The sequence below is a fragment of the Fringilla coelebs genome (genome assembly GCF_963513975.1).
Source record: "Fringilla coelebs genome assembly, chromosome: 17".
Taxonomy (NCBI): domain Eukaryota; kingdom Metazoa; phylum Chordata; class Aves; order Passeriformes; family Fringillidae; genus Fringilla; species Fringilla coelebs.
In genome coordinates this window covers 12,389,265-12,406,708 of record NC_140043.1, presented here as the reverse complement: position 1 = coordinate 12,406,708, position 17,444 = coordinate 12,389,265, and the positions used below count along the sequence as shown (strand labels likewise).

Below are 17,444 nucleotides of genomic sequence, written 5' to 3'. Positions count from 1 at the left end.
CATTTTGATGGTCTAGGTTTTGTTCCTCCCATGTGTGCAATAATTTTGGAAGTGGCTTGGAAAGGTTGGAAGATGATGAATTTCTGTTAAAATGCAGCATGTCCTTGCTCCCCTTCAGGCTGTGAGACTGGTGACAGAGCTGAGTTTAGAATACCAAGTCTATGATCCCCAGCTCTGGAATGGCCTCCTACAGAAACTCCTGGGCTTCAATATGGTAAGGAATTTTTTAAGGATGAAATCCTGCAGCAAGGGGACAAAAAGGTTGGGTTTGTCCAGTGATTTGTGAAGAACAGGATAGATACTGAAATTACAAACCATGGTTACTCTGAACTCTGAGATACTAAACTGGTGAAGATTTGAGGAATTTGAATTTTGATCTTAAATTGTTATACTTTCATTTTTTTAAAAGCCTTTCAGAATAAATCCTATTGTAATAATATGAAGAAAATTTTCATATTATTATCAATTTATAACATAATAGGCACATTCCTGTGTGCAAATATAAACAAACTGTGCACACATGTATTTCCATGTGTGTACATATATACTTGAGCCCTGAAATGTATTTATGATGATGGAAATCCTGATTGTTGCCATTCAGAATCCTAATTGCCTGTGACTGTCAAACATTCTGTAAAGTTGTTGCACCTGAGGAGGTAACAGATGTACCTGGCAGTGTGGCTGATAATTTAATTTACTAAACTACAAAGCAAATTTCCATAGGTGTCAAAGGAACACAGGTACCTTGAGAAACTCTGAGTTTGCATGCTGCAGACAAAACAAGCTAAATGCAGTTCTGTACATTATTGCCAAATCTTCAGAAACACCAGAGGAATTGATTTTATTTTTCTTCTTCCAGATTCAGTATCTAAGAAGAGTTTTGATTGCAATTACTGGGATTCCTTCATTATGGGAGGTGAGCAAATATTGTCTGGTTCCTCATCTTTTTCTTCACTTAACAGGAGTTTGGAGTGTTTGTATGTCAGCCATGGAAAGATTCTTTTTGAATTGCTATTATTTCTATGACAATGCAATATATCAGTAAACATTAGACAGAATCAGTAAGAATATTCCTTAATCTTAGACTCTGAGCTAAGGAAAGCAATGTTAGGGAATAAATCAGGATAAATAAAATGGAATATTGACAGGTTTCCTCCAGGTGCAGTGGGTCAGGGTGTCTGTGTTTATAATACATTTGGTTACACCTGGTTTTGACTGTAACTTTTCAAAGTTCTTTGAAAAAAAATCTTTGTTGCCATCAGATTCCCAGCTTCAGCCGAGCCTGGCGCAGCGTGGTCCTGTCCCCCTTCCTCACAGGTAGGGTTGTACTCCCTGCCCTGCTCCTGGAGTAACTTAGTTGTAGATTTACTCCACCTTGTTCTCTTTCTTTCTTTCTCAGCCTCGTGCCCACCAAGCCCCAGGCAGCTGCAGGAGTGCAGGGAGTGCTTTGTGCTCCTGCTCAGGTGAGCTCACAGCCCTGCCCCAGCCCATTCTCTGCATGAGCCAGGCCTGCACTGCCTTTGCAGTGTGAGAAGCTCATTGTTTCCTTATTTCAGTGCCACAATGCTCAAAACACCCACCAGAGCTCAGAGAGCCCAACTTGAACCAAAGTTAGCTGGGCAATAAATTAGGTTTGGGTTGGGAGGGACCCTGAAGATTGTCTGGAGAGGGATCCTACACTGCTGTGCAGACACATCTGTGCCAAAGCTCTGCTCTGGGCATGTGGCCAACAACTGCCCTCAGAATGGGCTGCTTAGAGAAACTGGAGCTGTGATTTGGGGTTTTAGAAAATCCTCACAGGTTTGTATTCAGTGAAACTTCAACTTGCTTGGCCATTTCTGGAATTAATGTGAGGTAGAAATGTGTTGTCCTACCTGACTTCCAAATCTCAGGGCAGTTTTGCTGACAGCACTGAGCCATCCAGTTAAACAAATCACAGCTGAGAACTTCCTTCCTGGTCTCTTGAAGGTGTCCTGTCCTGGCTGACCTGGATATTGTTGGAATTGCTAAACAATACACCCAGCTGGACCTCCCAGCTTTTGCCCTGGGCTGCCTCTTGGTCATTCCTCACTCTGAGAAGAGAGAGCAGCATATTCAGGTAAATCAGAAGTTTTGTGTCCTGTCTCTGCAAGGGAGATGCCCTCAAGCATGTCCTGCTCACCAGAGCAGTCAAAGGTGAATTCCAGTTAATTTCAACACATCCCTGCTGATAAATGCTCAACATCTGCCACCCTCAAAGACTTCTAAAGGGATCATGTGAACACTTCCTCCTTTTTCTTTTAAAATTTCAGTCATCCCCAGTGGCTTTGTCATCTGACTTTGCCTTTAGAGAATTTGAGGATGTTTTATGAGATCCCACCCATAAAGCATGTGGGGGGGAAAAAACCCAGTAAAACCCAAGCCAGAGCAGATGGTAAGAAAAGCACTGAATCCTGCTTTGGAAGGTGTTGAGTTGAAAGCTCCTGACTTCCAAGGAAGCTGTTTGATATGCACCAGCTCTGATAGAAACCTTCTGCCTTAAAGTCATGTCCTCACCATCCATGAACCTTGACATTTTCCCTGCTCCTCTCATTTGTTTCCATTAATTTCTGCCCTGCATTCTGCCCTTATTCTGAAGGGGGTGTTCCTGCTTTAATCAATCACAGAATAATAATGTTTTGTAACTTATTTTCCCAAGGGTTTGTTATCAACCTGTAAGAAAGAAACTGTGCTACAACAATTGGATGAACACATGGACACTGGAGAACTGGTAGCATTTGCTTCCCAGGTGAATAAATCAAATTCACTTCACTTCTCTTTGACTTGGAGGCTTTTTTGATAGAAAAGTGTTCACAGAACCTTCTTTTCTCTCTCCTCTGATCTTATCCAGCCTTACTTGACTTTAAATGCTCAAAAAATGTAGAATACTTGTAAAATGCATTTTTATTTATGTTGTGCAACTGAGAAACTTTTTGCACATACCCAGTGCCACGTTCTGGGCTGTCCCTGTTTGGAGGGCAGCAGAACCACCTGGTTTTTCCTAAATAAATATTTGAAGCTAAAAGGCCAAAGGGTTTAGGAAACTGCACTTTTGCCTTGCCTTGAGCTGCCTCCCCATGGCCAAATTTAACTCACTTCCCTCTCTTAATCTGGGATCAGTTTTCATAAAATCTGCCATTTCACAGCACTTACAAAAATGTAAAAAAAACCCTATTCTCTATGGAATCCAGTATGGAAACTATGAGCTCTTTCCATTCAGAAGTAAAATCTCTTGTCTAAAATATTAACACTTTTCATTACTAACACTTAAATCTACAGATCAGCTGTTTGGTTTTGGACAGTATCATCAATGAGAAGCTCTATGAACACTTCTGGAAAACCAAATATTATCCACTGTTAAAGCAACACCTGATAAACACCCACAGAATAAAAGAGCTGGTGGATTATTTTGCCAAAAACAACTGGTAAGTTAATAAATGGTAAAAAACCAGGTGTAACTGGTAGCAAGTGCAAGAATTAAATCTCAGCTTTATTTAATTTTCCTTTGTTTGAAGTCATGGAGGTTTTCTAATACTTAGTCTCCAAGGATTTTAAGTATTGCTAAGTTAATAAAGAAATAAATTTCACCTCACTAGGATAGAGTTTTACAGCCACTCAAGACCAAGTAACAGATTGTTAAGCTTGGACTAGCAGCAGATCAAATGCAGTTAAAATAGAAGCAACCAGAGTGAAATAATCAAAACCTTGACCTTACCTTTAGGTGAATCCAGCTCAGAGTTACAGCTTCAGCAATGAAAACATTCAGAAAAAAATAAATGAGCTGCCTGTACTGAAGCCTTAGGAATTGGTGGTTTTGCCACAGTTTTCAGGAACTAAAATCTCTTCTTGTGCTCCACTGAAATCACAAAGGGGGCTGGGCTGGGCCCCACTCACCTGGGGACTCAGAGCACCTGGGCTCCTCTCACACCTGGGCACACTCAGAGCCCAGCCCTGGGGACTGCAGGGCACTGTTACCACTGATCCCACACTGAGACTGGGACAGGAGCCAAGAAACATTGAAATTCTGGATTTATTGATTTTATTAACAGCCCCAAGGAAAAGGCCAGGCTTGTTTTCTCTACTTGGAAATGACAGGGCCCATCTGACCTAAAGCTATGGGATCAAACTTTGGATTTTTACTTCTGTTGTCTGAATTGTTGGCTTTTTAGAGAGTTTAATTTGACAAAGTTGATCAGCTTTTTCCTCTTACAGCCTTGATGATGCAACAGCCCTGATTCAAGAGTATCAAAAGAAATGTGGAAACCCTGCTCTGGCAGATGTCCCAGCATCTCATCTTCTGCAGGTAAAACAAACCATCTCTCCTCCTCAGGCAGTATTTTCTCCTTCTTCTCTAAAGATTTTCACCCAACTTCTTGCAAGAATACTCCTTAGCTGATCTACTTTAGTAACATGTACTGTATGTAATAAAATATCCCTTCATTAATTCAAATTATTCATTTTACCTGAACCACTTCTGTGTCCTGCATCACATCCCATTTTCCTAAGCCCTATTAATGTTGTTCTTTGACCTTCCAGATGTACCTGAATGGATCAGAGGGGTCCTGTGTCCTGGAAGTGCCATAAATTAGGCTGAGATTTCCCCTTTTCCCTCCTCCCTCTCCTGGCAGGAGGTTGGGCTGTGCATTCACAACTCTTGTACTGCTCAGAAGAACATCAGGCTAAAACCCCAGAGCTTTTACCAGGGGCATCCACAACCTCTCCACATTTTCCCAGCTGTTCTAGGCTGCTTCTCCTCCATTCTCCACCCCCACAAAACCAGTTCAGACTCACAGCAGAATTTCCTGTTTGGAGTCATCAGTTCATACTCAGCACTTTAACTTTGGGAAGGAGTTAAGTTTGTTTCCTTTCCTTCTGTTCATATTTCTGTTTCCCATGTTCAGGCCTGCTGTCAGGAGCACTCTGAGATGTCATCCACAGCAACAGAACCTTGTCATCACTGTGATAAACTTTTCTAAAACTGCAGGGCTGTGGTTCATGTAAAATACTTTGTAGACAAACTGTAAGTGTAACTTTACAAACTTATGTATCAATTTTGGCCTTATAGTCAAAACAAACTAACTTGTGTGTCAATTTTAGCCTTACAATGTAAATTAAAAAGAAATAAACTTCTATTTTGGCCCCTTACAATATTCTATAAACCTCTTAATTCTGAGTTTGTCAATAAATTGATGTTCCAGTCAATGGCATTCCCTGAATATCACATGCCAAGGTTTTCAACTTTGCTCTGACTGCATGAAGTCAGAGGTTCTTGAGACACCAGCCTGAAATGTCTTTTTATCCAGGGCAAAGCAGATTTATTTTGAATAGAAATGAGTCATTCAGTCAGCTCATGACACAGAAAGAAGGGTTCCAGCTGATGGAAAAGTCATAATCCAAAGGCCAAGGAAACTGCCCCCATCCTAAACATTCTGCTGGGGGAGGCAAAGCCAAAAATCTGTTTTGTTGGAAAGTTACAGCAGTTGTGAGAAAGGGGAGCTGTTAAATACATTCAGGTCCCTGCAGCTGTGGGAACAGGAGCCACAAGGTGCTGCTCCTGGAACAATCCAGATTTATCTTCAGCAGCTTTAAGAGTCACATGGAATTCCATCATTGAGAGCCTCTGTGCATGAAGCAAAGAGCACAAGAAGTGGAGTGTCAGATGTGAGCCACAAATAAAGGAAAACCTCTCCTCACTGGTTATAGATTGAATGAGATCATCACTCATGAAAGCACAGGGAGATTTGAAAGTGCTTTGATCAAAGAAAGACTCAAACTACAGTGAAATTACCAGGTAATTGTAATCCTTTCAGAGTTTATCAAGCCATTTTACTCCTTGAACTTAGTTGAGAATGTTAAATTGAGACAATTAAATCTAAACTGGATTCTGGAGCAGACCCAGCCTGGTCCCAGAGCCCTCAATCTCTGTTCCAGCCCTGTCCAAACATCCCTTAGAAGGGGAACACCAAACCACCACAACTGCTGCATTCTTCCCCAACAACACCTCACCAGGCTCAGCTTTTCTATGAAGTGGAGTTTATTACATTAAGGAACAGTACTTAGACAGTTATCTTAATGGAATATTTTACAAATCATACAGAGAAAAGCAAACACAAGGGTGTTTAAATTCATGACAAGAAGTTACATTGTTGAGCTGTTAGAGACAGTGCAGGGCTGTAAACAAGCAAGCAAGTTTTGGAACTTGCAGTTCAGAAGGAGATGGTAAAAATACCAGACAAGCAAAAACATTTTTTAGGATTTCTTGTACTCAATTCTTTCTACCTTCACATCATCTCCAATTAGTTGATAGACATATGTAACTACTGTAGAAGCCTGGATGTCCATCAGCACAAATGAAGGAATGATGTTGCTGGAAAGAGAGGAAACAATTCACAGTGATTGTGTGTCTATAACCCCCTTAGTGTTTTACCACTATTCAGCAGAAATCACTTCAAGAAAAATGGGAATTAATTCTGTAAGTACAGCACAGAGATCTGAGGCTGTGAGCATTTCATCTTTCAGTCCAGAAGACTGAGCAAGTACAGCTGTGTGGGTTATACAACTCTTAACTATCCTCTCCCTGCCATTTAAATCAGAAATATTAACCCTCAGGAGTTTGTAGTTCAGTTTTGTAGAAAAACAAAAAACAAACAAAAAAATCCTCCCAATATTCACTTACTTCTCTAAGGCATGGTAGGCTCCTGTAGCTGATCCTGGGTTGATATAGAATTTATTTTCATGTTCAAATGCCTCGAATTTGTGTGTGTGCCCTGAAATGAGGATGTCCACATCAAACTGCCTCTGGAGCAGTGCCAGGCTTGCCATGTCACCCCAGGGGATCACCTGATGGCCATGAATCAGCCCAATTTTGAACTGTCCAACAGTCACAACTTTCTGCTCAGGATAATTCAGGTTCTAAAGATAAAGAAAATAAATCAAACCCAGATTAGACAGATTTCTATTTAAACCCAACCCTATTGCACCCCCCAGAAGGGGAGAGCTCAGGAACTCATTCCACCAATTTAATTGAATGAACTCCAAATGCAAAAAACTTAAAGGATACTCCAAAAAAAACCAGACACTACCTCATCAAAGTCCCCTCTGACAACATGAACATCCCCAGCCAGGGTCTTGAGGTAGTCATAGGTGTCCTTGGTGCAGAGGTTCCCTGTGCACAGGATGTGTTGGATCTTGCCAGGCACCAGCAGCTTCTTGAACTTGGCCGGGAGGCTGTTGCAGCGATGGGGGATGTGGAGGTCACCCAGCACCAGCACCAACTTCAGGGGCAGCAGGGGAGAGGGGACACACAGGGAGAGAGGGGACACACAGGGGTTAGGGCACAGCCAGCACTGCAGTGTCCCCTGCAGAGGCACAGCCTGGCACTTGGACCCAAGAGCTGCTGCAGTGAGGATGGAACAGGGAGGGGATTTTGCTCCATGGGGAACCAGGGGCTTTGCCAGGCCGTGAGCAGAGGGGGCTGTTCAAACACAGCTCTGCAGAATTCTTTGTGGTTTGCTGCTGAAGGCCAGCAGTGCAAGGTAACATATTCCTGTTGCATTACCTGATGCATTTGACACAAATTTGGGAACTGCCATAAAGCATCCCACTGTTTTTTCTCTCTCAGACCTGGCTAAACTAGAGCCACTTCTCTTAAAACCAAGTTTCTTTCCCCTGACTAAAAAAAACCCCAAAATATTTTTAAAAAGCAGCAAATTTGCAACATGTGTTAATAGCTGACCAGAAGAGGAAGCATGTTCAGAGTCCACATGGTAGAAACCACTGAAAACTGAACAAGGCTAAAAAATAATAACAAAATACAAACAGGGCACTGCAGAGAGGCCAATCCAGGTTACTGCACAGTGCTCCTGTCACCACATCTACACATTTACAGTTTCAGATGCCAGAATAAAAATGTAGTGGGGGGCTTCAAAATTAAGGACTGAGATGATGCAAGGCCATGGCTTAACAGCACAGGCTTTAAATCTGCAAATAAAGCAATAATGCAAGCAACACAGGGCAAATTAATTGTGCAAAAAGGGCATGAGAAGCTTTATAAAGCAGGGAATGTTATGGCACTGCTCTGGGAAAACCCAGGATCTGGAGACACTCAGCCCTAGGAACTCAAAGAATGGCTCCAAATTAAAGAGATTTTTATCTTCCACTTCATGTTAGTGAGGCATTTACTAAAGTGACACCCTGAAATGTGTTTGTAAAGGACACAGCCCAGATTTATTTCCAGAAACAAATATAACTAGGCTAGGAAATTGTATTTTTAAAGATTTTTTTTTCCCAATGGGTTTTTAGGCCATGCAGTTACCTTCAGGCTAACAGTCCTCAAGAAGGCAGAGGGAGCTTGGGTTGTATTTTTGATTGGTTTAGGGGGTTTTTTTTATATTAAGAACATCTCAGTGCCACCATCAAACCCCTCTGGAGACAGATGGTTGAAAGTACTGGTAAAGCAATACAAAAGCTTTTTAATCAATGAGCAACCAATACAAAATAAAACCAGGAGAGGGGGAAAGAAAGACAATTCTGATGGTCTTTGATGAGTAACAAGTGGGTAACAGTGATTTAGATTAGTAACTGGCAATAGATTATTTTACTGCTGCTTAAGGGACTTAAGTGTGCAGTACCAGTTATGGATTTGATGGTTAATAACATTATCCTGCCACTCACACACCCCACCGAGCCAGCAGCGTGTGCTCCCAGCACACACATCCCCCGTGCTGACAAATGCCAGCCCCACACTTCCCCAAAATCCCCATTTCTGCTCCCATTCATCACAGAAAAGCTCAGCAATCTGCAGGAACCAAACCAACCAAGGGTTTAATCACCACGCGTATCTAGAGCTTAAAGCAGTGGTGACAAATGATAAAACACCTGAATTTCGGGTGTGATTTGGGGAGTGGGTTGGCCAGCAGCCCCTAAATTCATCAGAGCCAGCTGCCAGTGGCACGGAGGAACACGAGGAGCCCTTCCCAGGGGTGTTAGCGAGAGCCAAGGAGTGACTTACTCTGTGCCCAGCCTGATTGGAATGAAGGAGTTGATTGCAGGGGATGAGAAACAGGGCGGAACATGATCAATGTTAAACGAGAGGAAGCAACAGAAGAGAAAACACAGCCAAATGAACGGGCAAATAATAATTAATGAATTGTCGATGTTATGAAAGAAGCGTTAAATAATTAAAAAAAATTAATGCGATTACGATAAAATTAATACAAATTATAAAAGGAGATCCTGCAGTCACGGCCCGGCCCGCACCCCCCTGGGGGCCTCGCCTCAGCTGGGGACCGCCCTCCCGCCCGCTCTCCCCCAGCCCGGCCGGGTCGGGCTCGGCTGTTGTGGCCGTGCCGGGGGTTCCGGCGTGTCCGGGGGTCCCGGGGGGTCCCGAGCGGTTCCCGGGGTCCCCCCGCTCTCACCATCGCGCCCGCTCCGCTCCGGCCCTCCCGGAACCGCCCGCCGCCGCCCCCGCTACGGCGCCCGCGAAGGGACAACAGAGCACCGAACGCGTCCGTGCCGCATTCCGCCGGCTGGGTTTTTACACAGGTGAAACGAGAGCTGTCCGCGAAACGAGCCGATAACGAGGAGAGAGAGAGGGACAGAGAGACAAACACTGATTATTTATTTCAGAGTTGCGCAAGCCTGGGCGCTCCGTGGGCTCCCACAAACCAAACGCCCCAACTAACAGTTCTTTTTACTATTTATGCATTTCAGGAAACAGAAGAATTGATGTTCATTGGCTACAAGTTACATAGTTACATTATTAATTAGTATTCTATTGGTAATGATTCTCTTGCCTCCTATGCTAATCAGTGCCATGCTCAGCCCTTTTCTTCTTTTGGGCCGGGGGCGTTTCCCGGCTCTGTCCCTGAGCTGGTGCTGCCGAGGGCAGCTCCGGTCTCTGCTCTGGGACGGGGACGGGGCCCGGGGAGCGGCTGGAGCTGTGTCGGGGCTGTGCGGTTGGATATCGGGGAAGGTTCTCCTCAGAGGGTGCTGGGCACAGCCCGAGGCTGCCAGAGCTCCAGGAGAGGCCGGACGATGCTCCCACAGGGTGGGATTGTTGGGGTGTCTGTGCAGGGCCAGGGGTTGGACTGAAGATCCCTGCGGGTAACTCGGGACAATCCCTAATTCCATAATTTCACAATTCCATAATTCCACAATTTCACAATTCCGTATTTCCGTAATTTCACAATCCCCGGGTTCCACATCCGGGGCTCCGCGCGGCGCGCGCTCCTCCCTCACGGCGTTTCCCGCCTTCCGCGGCCGTGAGGGGAGCGGGGGGGCGGCCATGAAGTGCGTGCTCGGGGGGGCGCAGCTCCGAGGTACCGGGGCCCGGCGAGCCCGGCACACGCGGGGATCGGTGCGGGACACCGGGAACGCGACACGCCCGGCACGGCCCTGGGCGGAACAGGAGCGCCGGGAGCGGAGCGGAGCGGGGGATCCGCCTCTCCCTCAGCAGGCGGGGCCGGGCGTTGTGCGGGCCGTGCGCGGCGGGGCTCGTTCGGATGGGCAGGATTGGGGACAGCCAGGGGGACATGGCCGGGCCTGGCTCCGTGTCCCCCGTGCGCCTCCGGGGCACAGCTCCGCTCCGTTCTGCGGGAGGCAGATCCGCGAGGCCTCTGCTGGAGCCGCTGCGTATTGTAGGATTCCATCTCTCCAGATGTCCCCTTGCTTCTCGGGCTTTCCCCCTGCTAAATGTCATTTCTAGCCCCGGTGGTGGAGTTTTGTCTGATTGACCTAATTTGTCGTAACTCCAGGTGCTGCAAAGGGACATCCGAAATGCCTCATCAGAGGCAGCTTCCCAAACCATTGAGGGTTTGGAGAATTAAAATTTTAATTAAAGAGAAAAAATAACAGTTTCTACCATCCATTTTCTTTCAAATGTGTAAGAATTTGTAATGCTTCTTCTTGGATTATTCTGGAGAACGTGCAGTGCCACCTTTTTATCTGATATTTTAATTTAGAATGCATATTGCAGTGGTTTTTTTCCCTGGCAGTGTTTGGAAGAGCAATACATGCCATAGCACGGATTAGTGATGAATTTTGGTTTGACCCCGTAGAAAAAGGTGTAAGTGAATTTTATTTCTTCTAATTTAAAAATCTATAGTATAAGCCCATTATCTATACAATTGGATATTGTGTTTTCCTACAGGGGCCTTTCAGTCATCACATTCTCAGCTCCCTCCACTTTCAATATGGACACATGCCATGTTTTCTGTGATTTTAATTATGCAGATTGCATTGTGGAAGATTTCATTCCTACTATGCCCTAAAGTCCTTTGATTTTTTGCTGTCCAGGACATCTGGATTAGTGCCCCGGGGTTCAGTTCTGTTGTCACAGGTCACAAGGTTTGAGTTTTGTACCACACAGGAGCTGCCTCTGAAAACAACATGTTTTGTACTGTTGTGACTCAACAGGAAGATCACATCCATTAGTGCCTCTGATTAATCAAACACCATTTCCAGCAGAATTAGTATTTTCTCCAGAGGTAAAAGTGATCAGCTCTCCTTGGCTCACTGGGAGGATGGAAAATCACAAGTGGAGATATTTTATACCTGGGGAATTTTTGAGGTGTCTTTGCTCATCTGTATGGATCATGCCCCTCAAATGCCCCAAACACAAGCTGAGCTCTGGTTGTTTGGGTAACTCAATTATTTCTATTTTAAAAATTAAAATAAAAATGCATATCTAAATTTTTTAAAATAATTTTGAGATGTAAATTTCCAGGTTTGCTGGTGGCATTGAAGCCCAGAGGAGGCTCTTTTTGAAAGGTTCAAGTTTTGAGTTAATAAATTATTTTACTTCTGTTCCCTCAGTGGTTGAATTCAGTGATGTTGGAGGTCTTTTCCAGCCCTAATGCCTCTGTGATTCCATTTCCAGCTTGCCTTAAGATCAGTGAATTCCTCGAGGTCAGCATATGCCTGTGTGTTCTTCTCATCCATGTTTTTCCAGCATTACTGCTGGACAGCTGTGCCCCAGCCCTGTCAGAAGGAGAAGCAGTTATCCCTCCCCTGTAAATTGATAATTAAGGTACATTTTAGTGACTTGTTACACACAGCAGCAAATTAACCCCATTTCCAGCTGAAATTATGGTGGGTGAGGATCAGCCTGGCTCTCCCAGTGTCCCCAGAGCAGTTTGGGGAAGCCTTAAGAGCAGCAGCTTGAGATAAACCAGGGTACAAACCCAGGGAAATTGTATTTATTGCAAAGCTGTTCAGGGAGCAACCTCTGCACTGATTTTTTTTTTTTTTTTTTGTTTTGTTTTGTTTTGTTTTGTTTTGTTTTGTTTTTCAGTCAGTTCTCCCTGTGTTTAGATGTGTAAATGTGCTGGAAAGGAATGTGGAGAAATGCAGCATCTCCACCAGCCCCAGTGAGCAGCACGTCACCTTCCAGCTGCTCTGCAGGCACGGTGAGCTCCCAGGGCAGTGAAAGAGAGCTGCAGGGTTTGTGTTCTGCATTCCCCTCCCATTTCTGTCATTTTACCAGTTAATTCCTGGGGCTGTTTCCCACCTCTCCACTTGTTGGTTTATTTCTTGTGGATCCTTAAAAGCCTCGGATGCTGTCCCGGCACAACTCATGGGATGGAGGGAGTCTAAGATGCCAGGTGGATCCCTTTGCCTGTTTGTGGTGATTTATTTCCATATAGCTGGGCTAAGTCTCTTGGTTACTTCCTCTATTGAACAATTAATATTAAAAAAACAAACAAACAACTAAAATGACAGCCAAGCACTGATTTTTGTTCATTTCCTTCATACTCAGGTGTTGTAAAAACCTACAACCTGACATTTCAGGAGTGTGATCCCTTGCAGGCAGTTTTTGCAAAGCACATGTGTCCAAACATTCTTAAAGTCCACTCCAGGTAACAAACACAGAAATTTTTTTTTGAGTTTTACTTTCTAATGTAACAAATGCTAAATAGTCATAGACAGAATTATTTTAGTGTTGAATGACATTTTATAGGCTGCTGGCTGATGTGATGATCCACTTCCCAACCAGTCAGGAAGAAATAACCCTGTCAGTAACTCCAATGAAAGTTTGTTTCAAGAGTTACACTGAGGAAGACACGGGTAAGGAAATTCAAAATGTGAACCAATACTTGTGCTTTTTAACTTTTTTTTTTTTTTTTGAGATGAACTCCAGGAATAATAACTGTCACGACATAAATGTGGGATGAATTTTATGGCTGAATGACATTTTTAACAGAACATTTTAGAGAGAGATTTTAAGTCATGCTGCCACCCTCTGGTTTTAATAAATTAAATAAATTTAAATAAATTGAAACATCTTCTGGTGTCAGTGGCAGATCTCAGACTGAGCAGCCAATTGAAATAAATTATGCCACTTGCTGTAGGCTTTGAAAGAGGTAATTACTGTGCTGCAAGAGCAGCAGCCTGGCAACTGCCAGGAAAAAGGGGATAATTTTATGTTTTAAAAAGAACTATTTAAATCTGAATGCCACAATTATAGAATTGATATCATTAGAGAGTATATTTTAGTCTGAGGACAGCACAGAGTGTCAGCAAGCCCTGCACTGTTATGCCATGGTCACATCTCCAGGAGGTGGAGAACGAGCTGGAGACTCTTGGGGTGTGACTCCAATTTGGAAGATGAAATTGTGGTTTTGAAGTAGAGGTTCTTAAATATCATATAATAAAGAGATGCTTTTCATACTTGTGACCAAAGCTGGGGGGAAGAGCTCAGGGCTGGGAACTGAGCTGGGAACAGGCTAAGACAAGGATCAAGTGGCAGAAACTGGCCGGAGTGAAACAGAGCAGAAATTACTGAGAATGCAGAGATTGCATTTTGAATGACACGTCTGGTGACTTTAGAAACATTCACTTACCAGGACTATTGTAAGAAATAAAGAGAAAAATGGTACAAGAGTAAAGAGACACCAAGAGCCCAGGGAGGGAGGGGAGGGGGGCAGTGAGAGGGGCTGTGAATCTCCCTGCCTGCAGCCCCTCCTGTGTCCTTTGAGCCCCTGAGCTGCCAGGCCTGGGGGTTCCACAGCACTCACACCCTCTGCCCACCCCACAGCTCAGCCACAGCTGCACTGTGTGACCATCCCCCCCTGCCACAGCCACAAGGAGCCTCTTACAGGAGCCTGTTTGAACTCTGGGAGATAAAACAGCAGAGAAGGGGAAGAGTGGGGATAGCCTGGAGCACTTCCTTGGCAGCCTGGCCTTGCCGGGAGCAGCTCATGCTGCTGTGGAATTTCTCTGAGCTCTCCAGGACTGTCACATGCCAGGAAATTGCCTTTTCACTTTCTCCTCACACACCCAGGGACAGCCACAGAGTCGCCTCATGGTAATAAAAAAATGAATACCTGAAAGTGAACAGCCAATTTCCTGCTGCCACTTTCCTGTGTCAGGAAAAGATCCTAATTTAAAACAAAGAGCCTCTGTCCACCTCCATTGTGCTCTGGTGATTGTCAGTAATTTTGATTAATCTCTTCAAGTCACGCTGCATTTTGGGCTTCCCATCCATGCAACCATAGGCAGATGGGAATATTATTTGTGATGGATGCCTGTGGAAGAAGCAGATCTGCAAGAACAGCAGCAGGTGTTAGGTTAGATCACACAGCAGAACATGGAATAGGTTCTGTTAAAATCCATTCAGATCTACACAATGTCCTGCAAATAACCTGAGGATTTTACCTAATTCTAATATGCATATAAGCTAAACATTTCTTAATATTAGCCACTATAAAAACACAATTATTTGTTCAAACAATGCTTATATAAAAACCTCAGGGTTACAATCACAGCTTTGATGAGTTCAAACTTCACTGCTGAGTCCCTGACTTTGTTGTTATCTCAAACAGACTTTTCAAGGACAATGCTTACTGAGATACAGCTCAGTCCAGAGGAATTTGACTACTTTCAAGTTGGAGTAGATTCTGAAGTGACATTTTGCCTTAAAGAACTGAGGGTAAAGTAAGAATTTATCTGGGAAGAAAACCCATTTCTCATTAATTTGCCTGACTGGACCAGGACAACATGGGATGGTCCCTGTGGAATGGCCCTGGGCTGTGCCCCACCAGCGCTCTTGACTGCAGCAGGGTTTCACCACCTGGCTGGGGATTAGCCTTAAACCCCAGGATCCTTTGAAAGGCAAACAAAACACTCCTGAAACAGAGATGAGGTTTCTGTGCTGGGCAGACACAGCACAGCTGCCCCAGGGAAAGCAAAGTGACCAGGGAAGTTCTCCATGCAGAACCTCCTCTGGCAAAGCTCTGGCAGGGAAGGACAGCAACCATTCTTAGAAGCAGCAGAATTTTCCCCTCTTTTTGCCAGTAAACAGCAGCTGGGATAAACTTACATTCCAATATCAGTGTTCTGGTTTAAGGAGCACTTCACCCCACCCTTCCCTGCAGGGCCTGCTGGCGTTTTCCGAGGCCACGAGCGTTCCTGTGTCCATCCACTTCGACAGGTGTGGGAGGTACGTGTGGGGCTGCCCTGCCTGGGGCCCTGCAGTCACCCAGGGACCACTGACCTGCACATCCTCACTTCAGACCCAGAGCATTTCTGACCTGCACTCCAGAGTTTGTAATTCCATATAAACACTGAACCCAGGCGTGGGCATTGCCACGGCAGCCGTGCTGACTGATGAGCTCCTGTGTATAAATTACCTGGACACCTGAGGCTCTCAGTCTCCTGCAGGCAATGATTTATTTATTTAGCACTTTAAAGAAACAATACATTTTGTGAATAAATATAATTTTAATAATTACACATTTAATGCTATCATTTGACTCTGACACCGCACAGCATTAGCTGATTGGAGCAGTGAGATCTTTAACAGGTGCCCCTCTCTCATTCCTCAGCAGCAAATACAGATTTGCAGCTTTTCAGAGGAGGTGCTCTTTAATTCCATAGGTGGAATCACAGGATCTCTGTCACCTCCCACAGCATCTGTAATTCCCTGTGCTGTTTGCTCTCAATACTTGTCTTTAGACCCATTGCTTTCAGCATTGAGGACCTGCTGCTGGAGGCCAGCTTTATCCTGGCTACCTTGTGTGAGGCTGAGAAGGAAGCAGCTTCCCCAGAGCCTGCCTGCTGCCCACGGCCCTGGGACAGGTAATGGGGGCTGAGGGGGCAGGTGGCCTTAAGAGGGTGAAAAACTCAGGTTTTCACAGCAAAACTGTGAGCTACAGGGTTCAGGAGCATCTCAGCAGAACAACAGCAATAAGGGGGTGCAAGAGAGAATGTTCTGTACAAGCTGCTGCTTTCCCATCTCCTCAGGGTCTGGGTGCAGCAGGAGGGAAGCTGCTGAGAATCTTCTCTAAAACTGTAATCTTTTAAAACAGAAAATAAGGAAATTCCAGTGAAACACAAAGCCAGCTCTAACCTGCCCTACTCTGTCCAATCCAGCTCAAGGACTGGCATGGATAAGTCTGACCAGACCTCCATGGATGGAGCCAGCAATGCAGTCACAGTTGCTTCCAAAAAGCCACAGCAGAAAGGAAACACTCCGAGCATGGACCCTGCAGAACCCCCAGGTGCTCTGGCAAACCAAGAGGTAAAAAATATTCCCAGAGGCACAGAGAGGGATGTGCCAGGCAGAGCAGGAGCAGCCATGGCAGAGGCAGCAGGAGCAGAGGCCACAGAGGCTCCTTATGCCAAGGTAAGGGAACTCCCCATGGTGCCAGCAGTGGAACCCCACAGCTGCTGTTTGCTGAGCACCCCCACGTGCACTGGGGGTGTCAGTGGGATCAGCTGTCACAGCAGCACAGCTGGAAAACCCCAGCACTGCTGGGAGCACTGCTGGGGGGCAGGTGAGTTTCACTGGGAGAAAGATCTTAGAGAGGCAAAAGCTTCACAAATAATGAATGCCCAAACTCTGTATCACAGAATTCTTACCTGTACAAATATTGCATTTTCCAGTTCCACTCCTTATTCTTCGGAGCTGTCTCTTACAAGGAGGCCATTGGTGACACCTTCCAGAGTTTGGTGACAGCCAGTGACACTGAGGAGGAGCTGGGTGCCTTGCAGAGCTCCCCAGTTCTGTAGTGCAGGGTTGGGGTCCAAGGACAGACAGTGGGGAGCACCCAGGAGGGAGCGCAGGGCAGGCCCAGCCTTTGTCACTGGTGCTGTGACCCCGCAGCACAGAACGTTCTGGAACTGTCAGTGCTCTTGTAATGGCACAAATTTAGGTCACGATTGCCTCCGTTGGGTTCGTGTGTTCTGCAGGAACTGCTGGGGGTTCTGCTCTCAGAACACTCTCATTGCAGAGAGGCTCAGTCTGAATTCAAACTCTGTTACCACATCAGGCACATGACGCTGCTGTTCGGGTTAAGGGAGAACTCAGGGTTTTACAGGTTCTCTAGAACCAGCCTTTAACTGAAAAAACAAAGTTGTCACAGGACTGCATTTAAAAAAATAAAGGTTTGTGTTTCAGACTTGCATTATTCTTTTCCTTCCGTGTG

At 45.1% G+C, this 17,444-nt stretch overlaps 3 protein-coding genes across 3 annotated transcripts in view; 2 read left to right on the top strand and 1 right to left on the bottom strand.

Annotated features, from left to right (window-relative positions):
- Positions 1-4,602, top strand: part of KNTC1 (kinetochore associated 1) — a gene marked incomplete at both ends in the record, with an annotated part of 29,886 nt that extends 25,284 nt beyond the window's left edge. The window contains 9 exons of the mRNA XM_084216935.1: positions 119-214; positions 860-916; positions 1,263-1,317; positions 1,400-1,463; positions 1,969-2,098; positions 2,678-2,767; positions 3,298-3,443; positions 4,231-4,321; positions 4,555-4,602. Of these exons, the coding sequence (XP_084073061.1) occupies positions 119-214; positions 860-916; positions 1,263-1,317; positions 1,400-1,463; positions 1,969-2,098; positions 2,678-2,767; positions 3,298-3,443; positions 4,231-4,321; positions 4,555-4,602 (777 nt within the window). The remainder of the gene's footprint in view (positions 1-118; positions 215-859; positions 917-1,262; positions 1,318-1,399; positions 1,464-1,968; positions 2,099-2,677; positions 2,768-3,297; positions 3,444-4,230; positions 4,322-4,554) is intronic.
- A 764-nt stretch (positions 4,603-5,366) lies between these two features.
- Positions 5,367-9,606, bottom strand: VPS29 (VPS29 retromer complex component). Its single transcript, XM_084217226.1, has 4 exons — positions 9,435-9,606; positions 7,101-7,292; positions 6,695-6,930; positions 5,367-6,385 (listed from the first exon to the last, which is right to left on the bottom strand). Exons 1-4 carry the CDS (start codon positions 9,435-9,437, stop codon positions 6,268-6,270), a joined length of 549 nt encoding a protein of 182 aa, XP_084073352.1. The 5' UTR covers positions 9,438-9,606; the 3' UTR covers positions 5,367-6,267.
- Positions 9,607-10,303: 697 nt separating this feature from the next.
- RAD9B (RAD9 checkpoint clamp component B) lies at positions 10,304-17,296 on the top strand (the record flags this gene model as incomplete). The annotated part of the gene is made up of 11 exons (XM_084217146.1): positions 10,304-10,337; positions 11,013-11,083; positions 11,897-12,046; positions 12,311-12,425; positions 12,776-12,875; positions 12,977-13,083; positions 14,841-14,947; positions 15,393-15,457; positions 15,973-16,095; positions 16,390-16,642; positions 16,903-17,296. The coding sequence occupies 11 exons, from the start codon at positions 10,304-10,306 to the stop codon at positions 17,026-17,028; spliced, it is 1,251 nt and encodes a 416-aa protein (XP_084073272.1). The 3' UTR covers positions 17,029-17,296.
- Between the last annotated feature and the right edge of the window lie 148 nt (positions 17,297-17,444).

Excerpts from the sequence above, each read along its gene's own strand:
- VPS29 (XM_084217226.1), bottom strand. Across the intron at positions 6,931-7,100 it reads TCAGAGGGGACTTTGATGAG|AACCTGAATTATCCTGAGCA; the intron begins GTAGTGTCTGGT and ends CTTTATCTTTAG. Across the intron at positions 6,386-6,694 it reads GCCTACCATGCCTTAGAGAA|CAACATCATTCCTTCATTTG; the intron begins GTAAGTGAATAT and ends CTCTCTTTCCAG.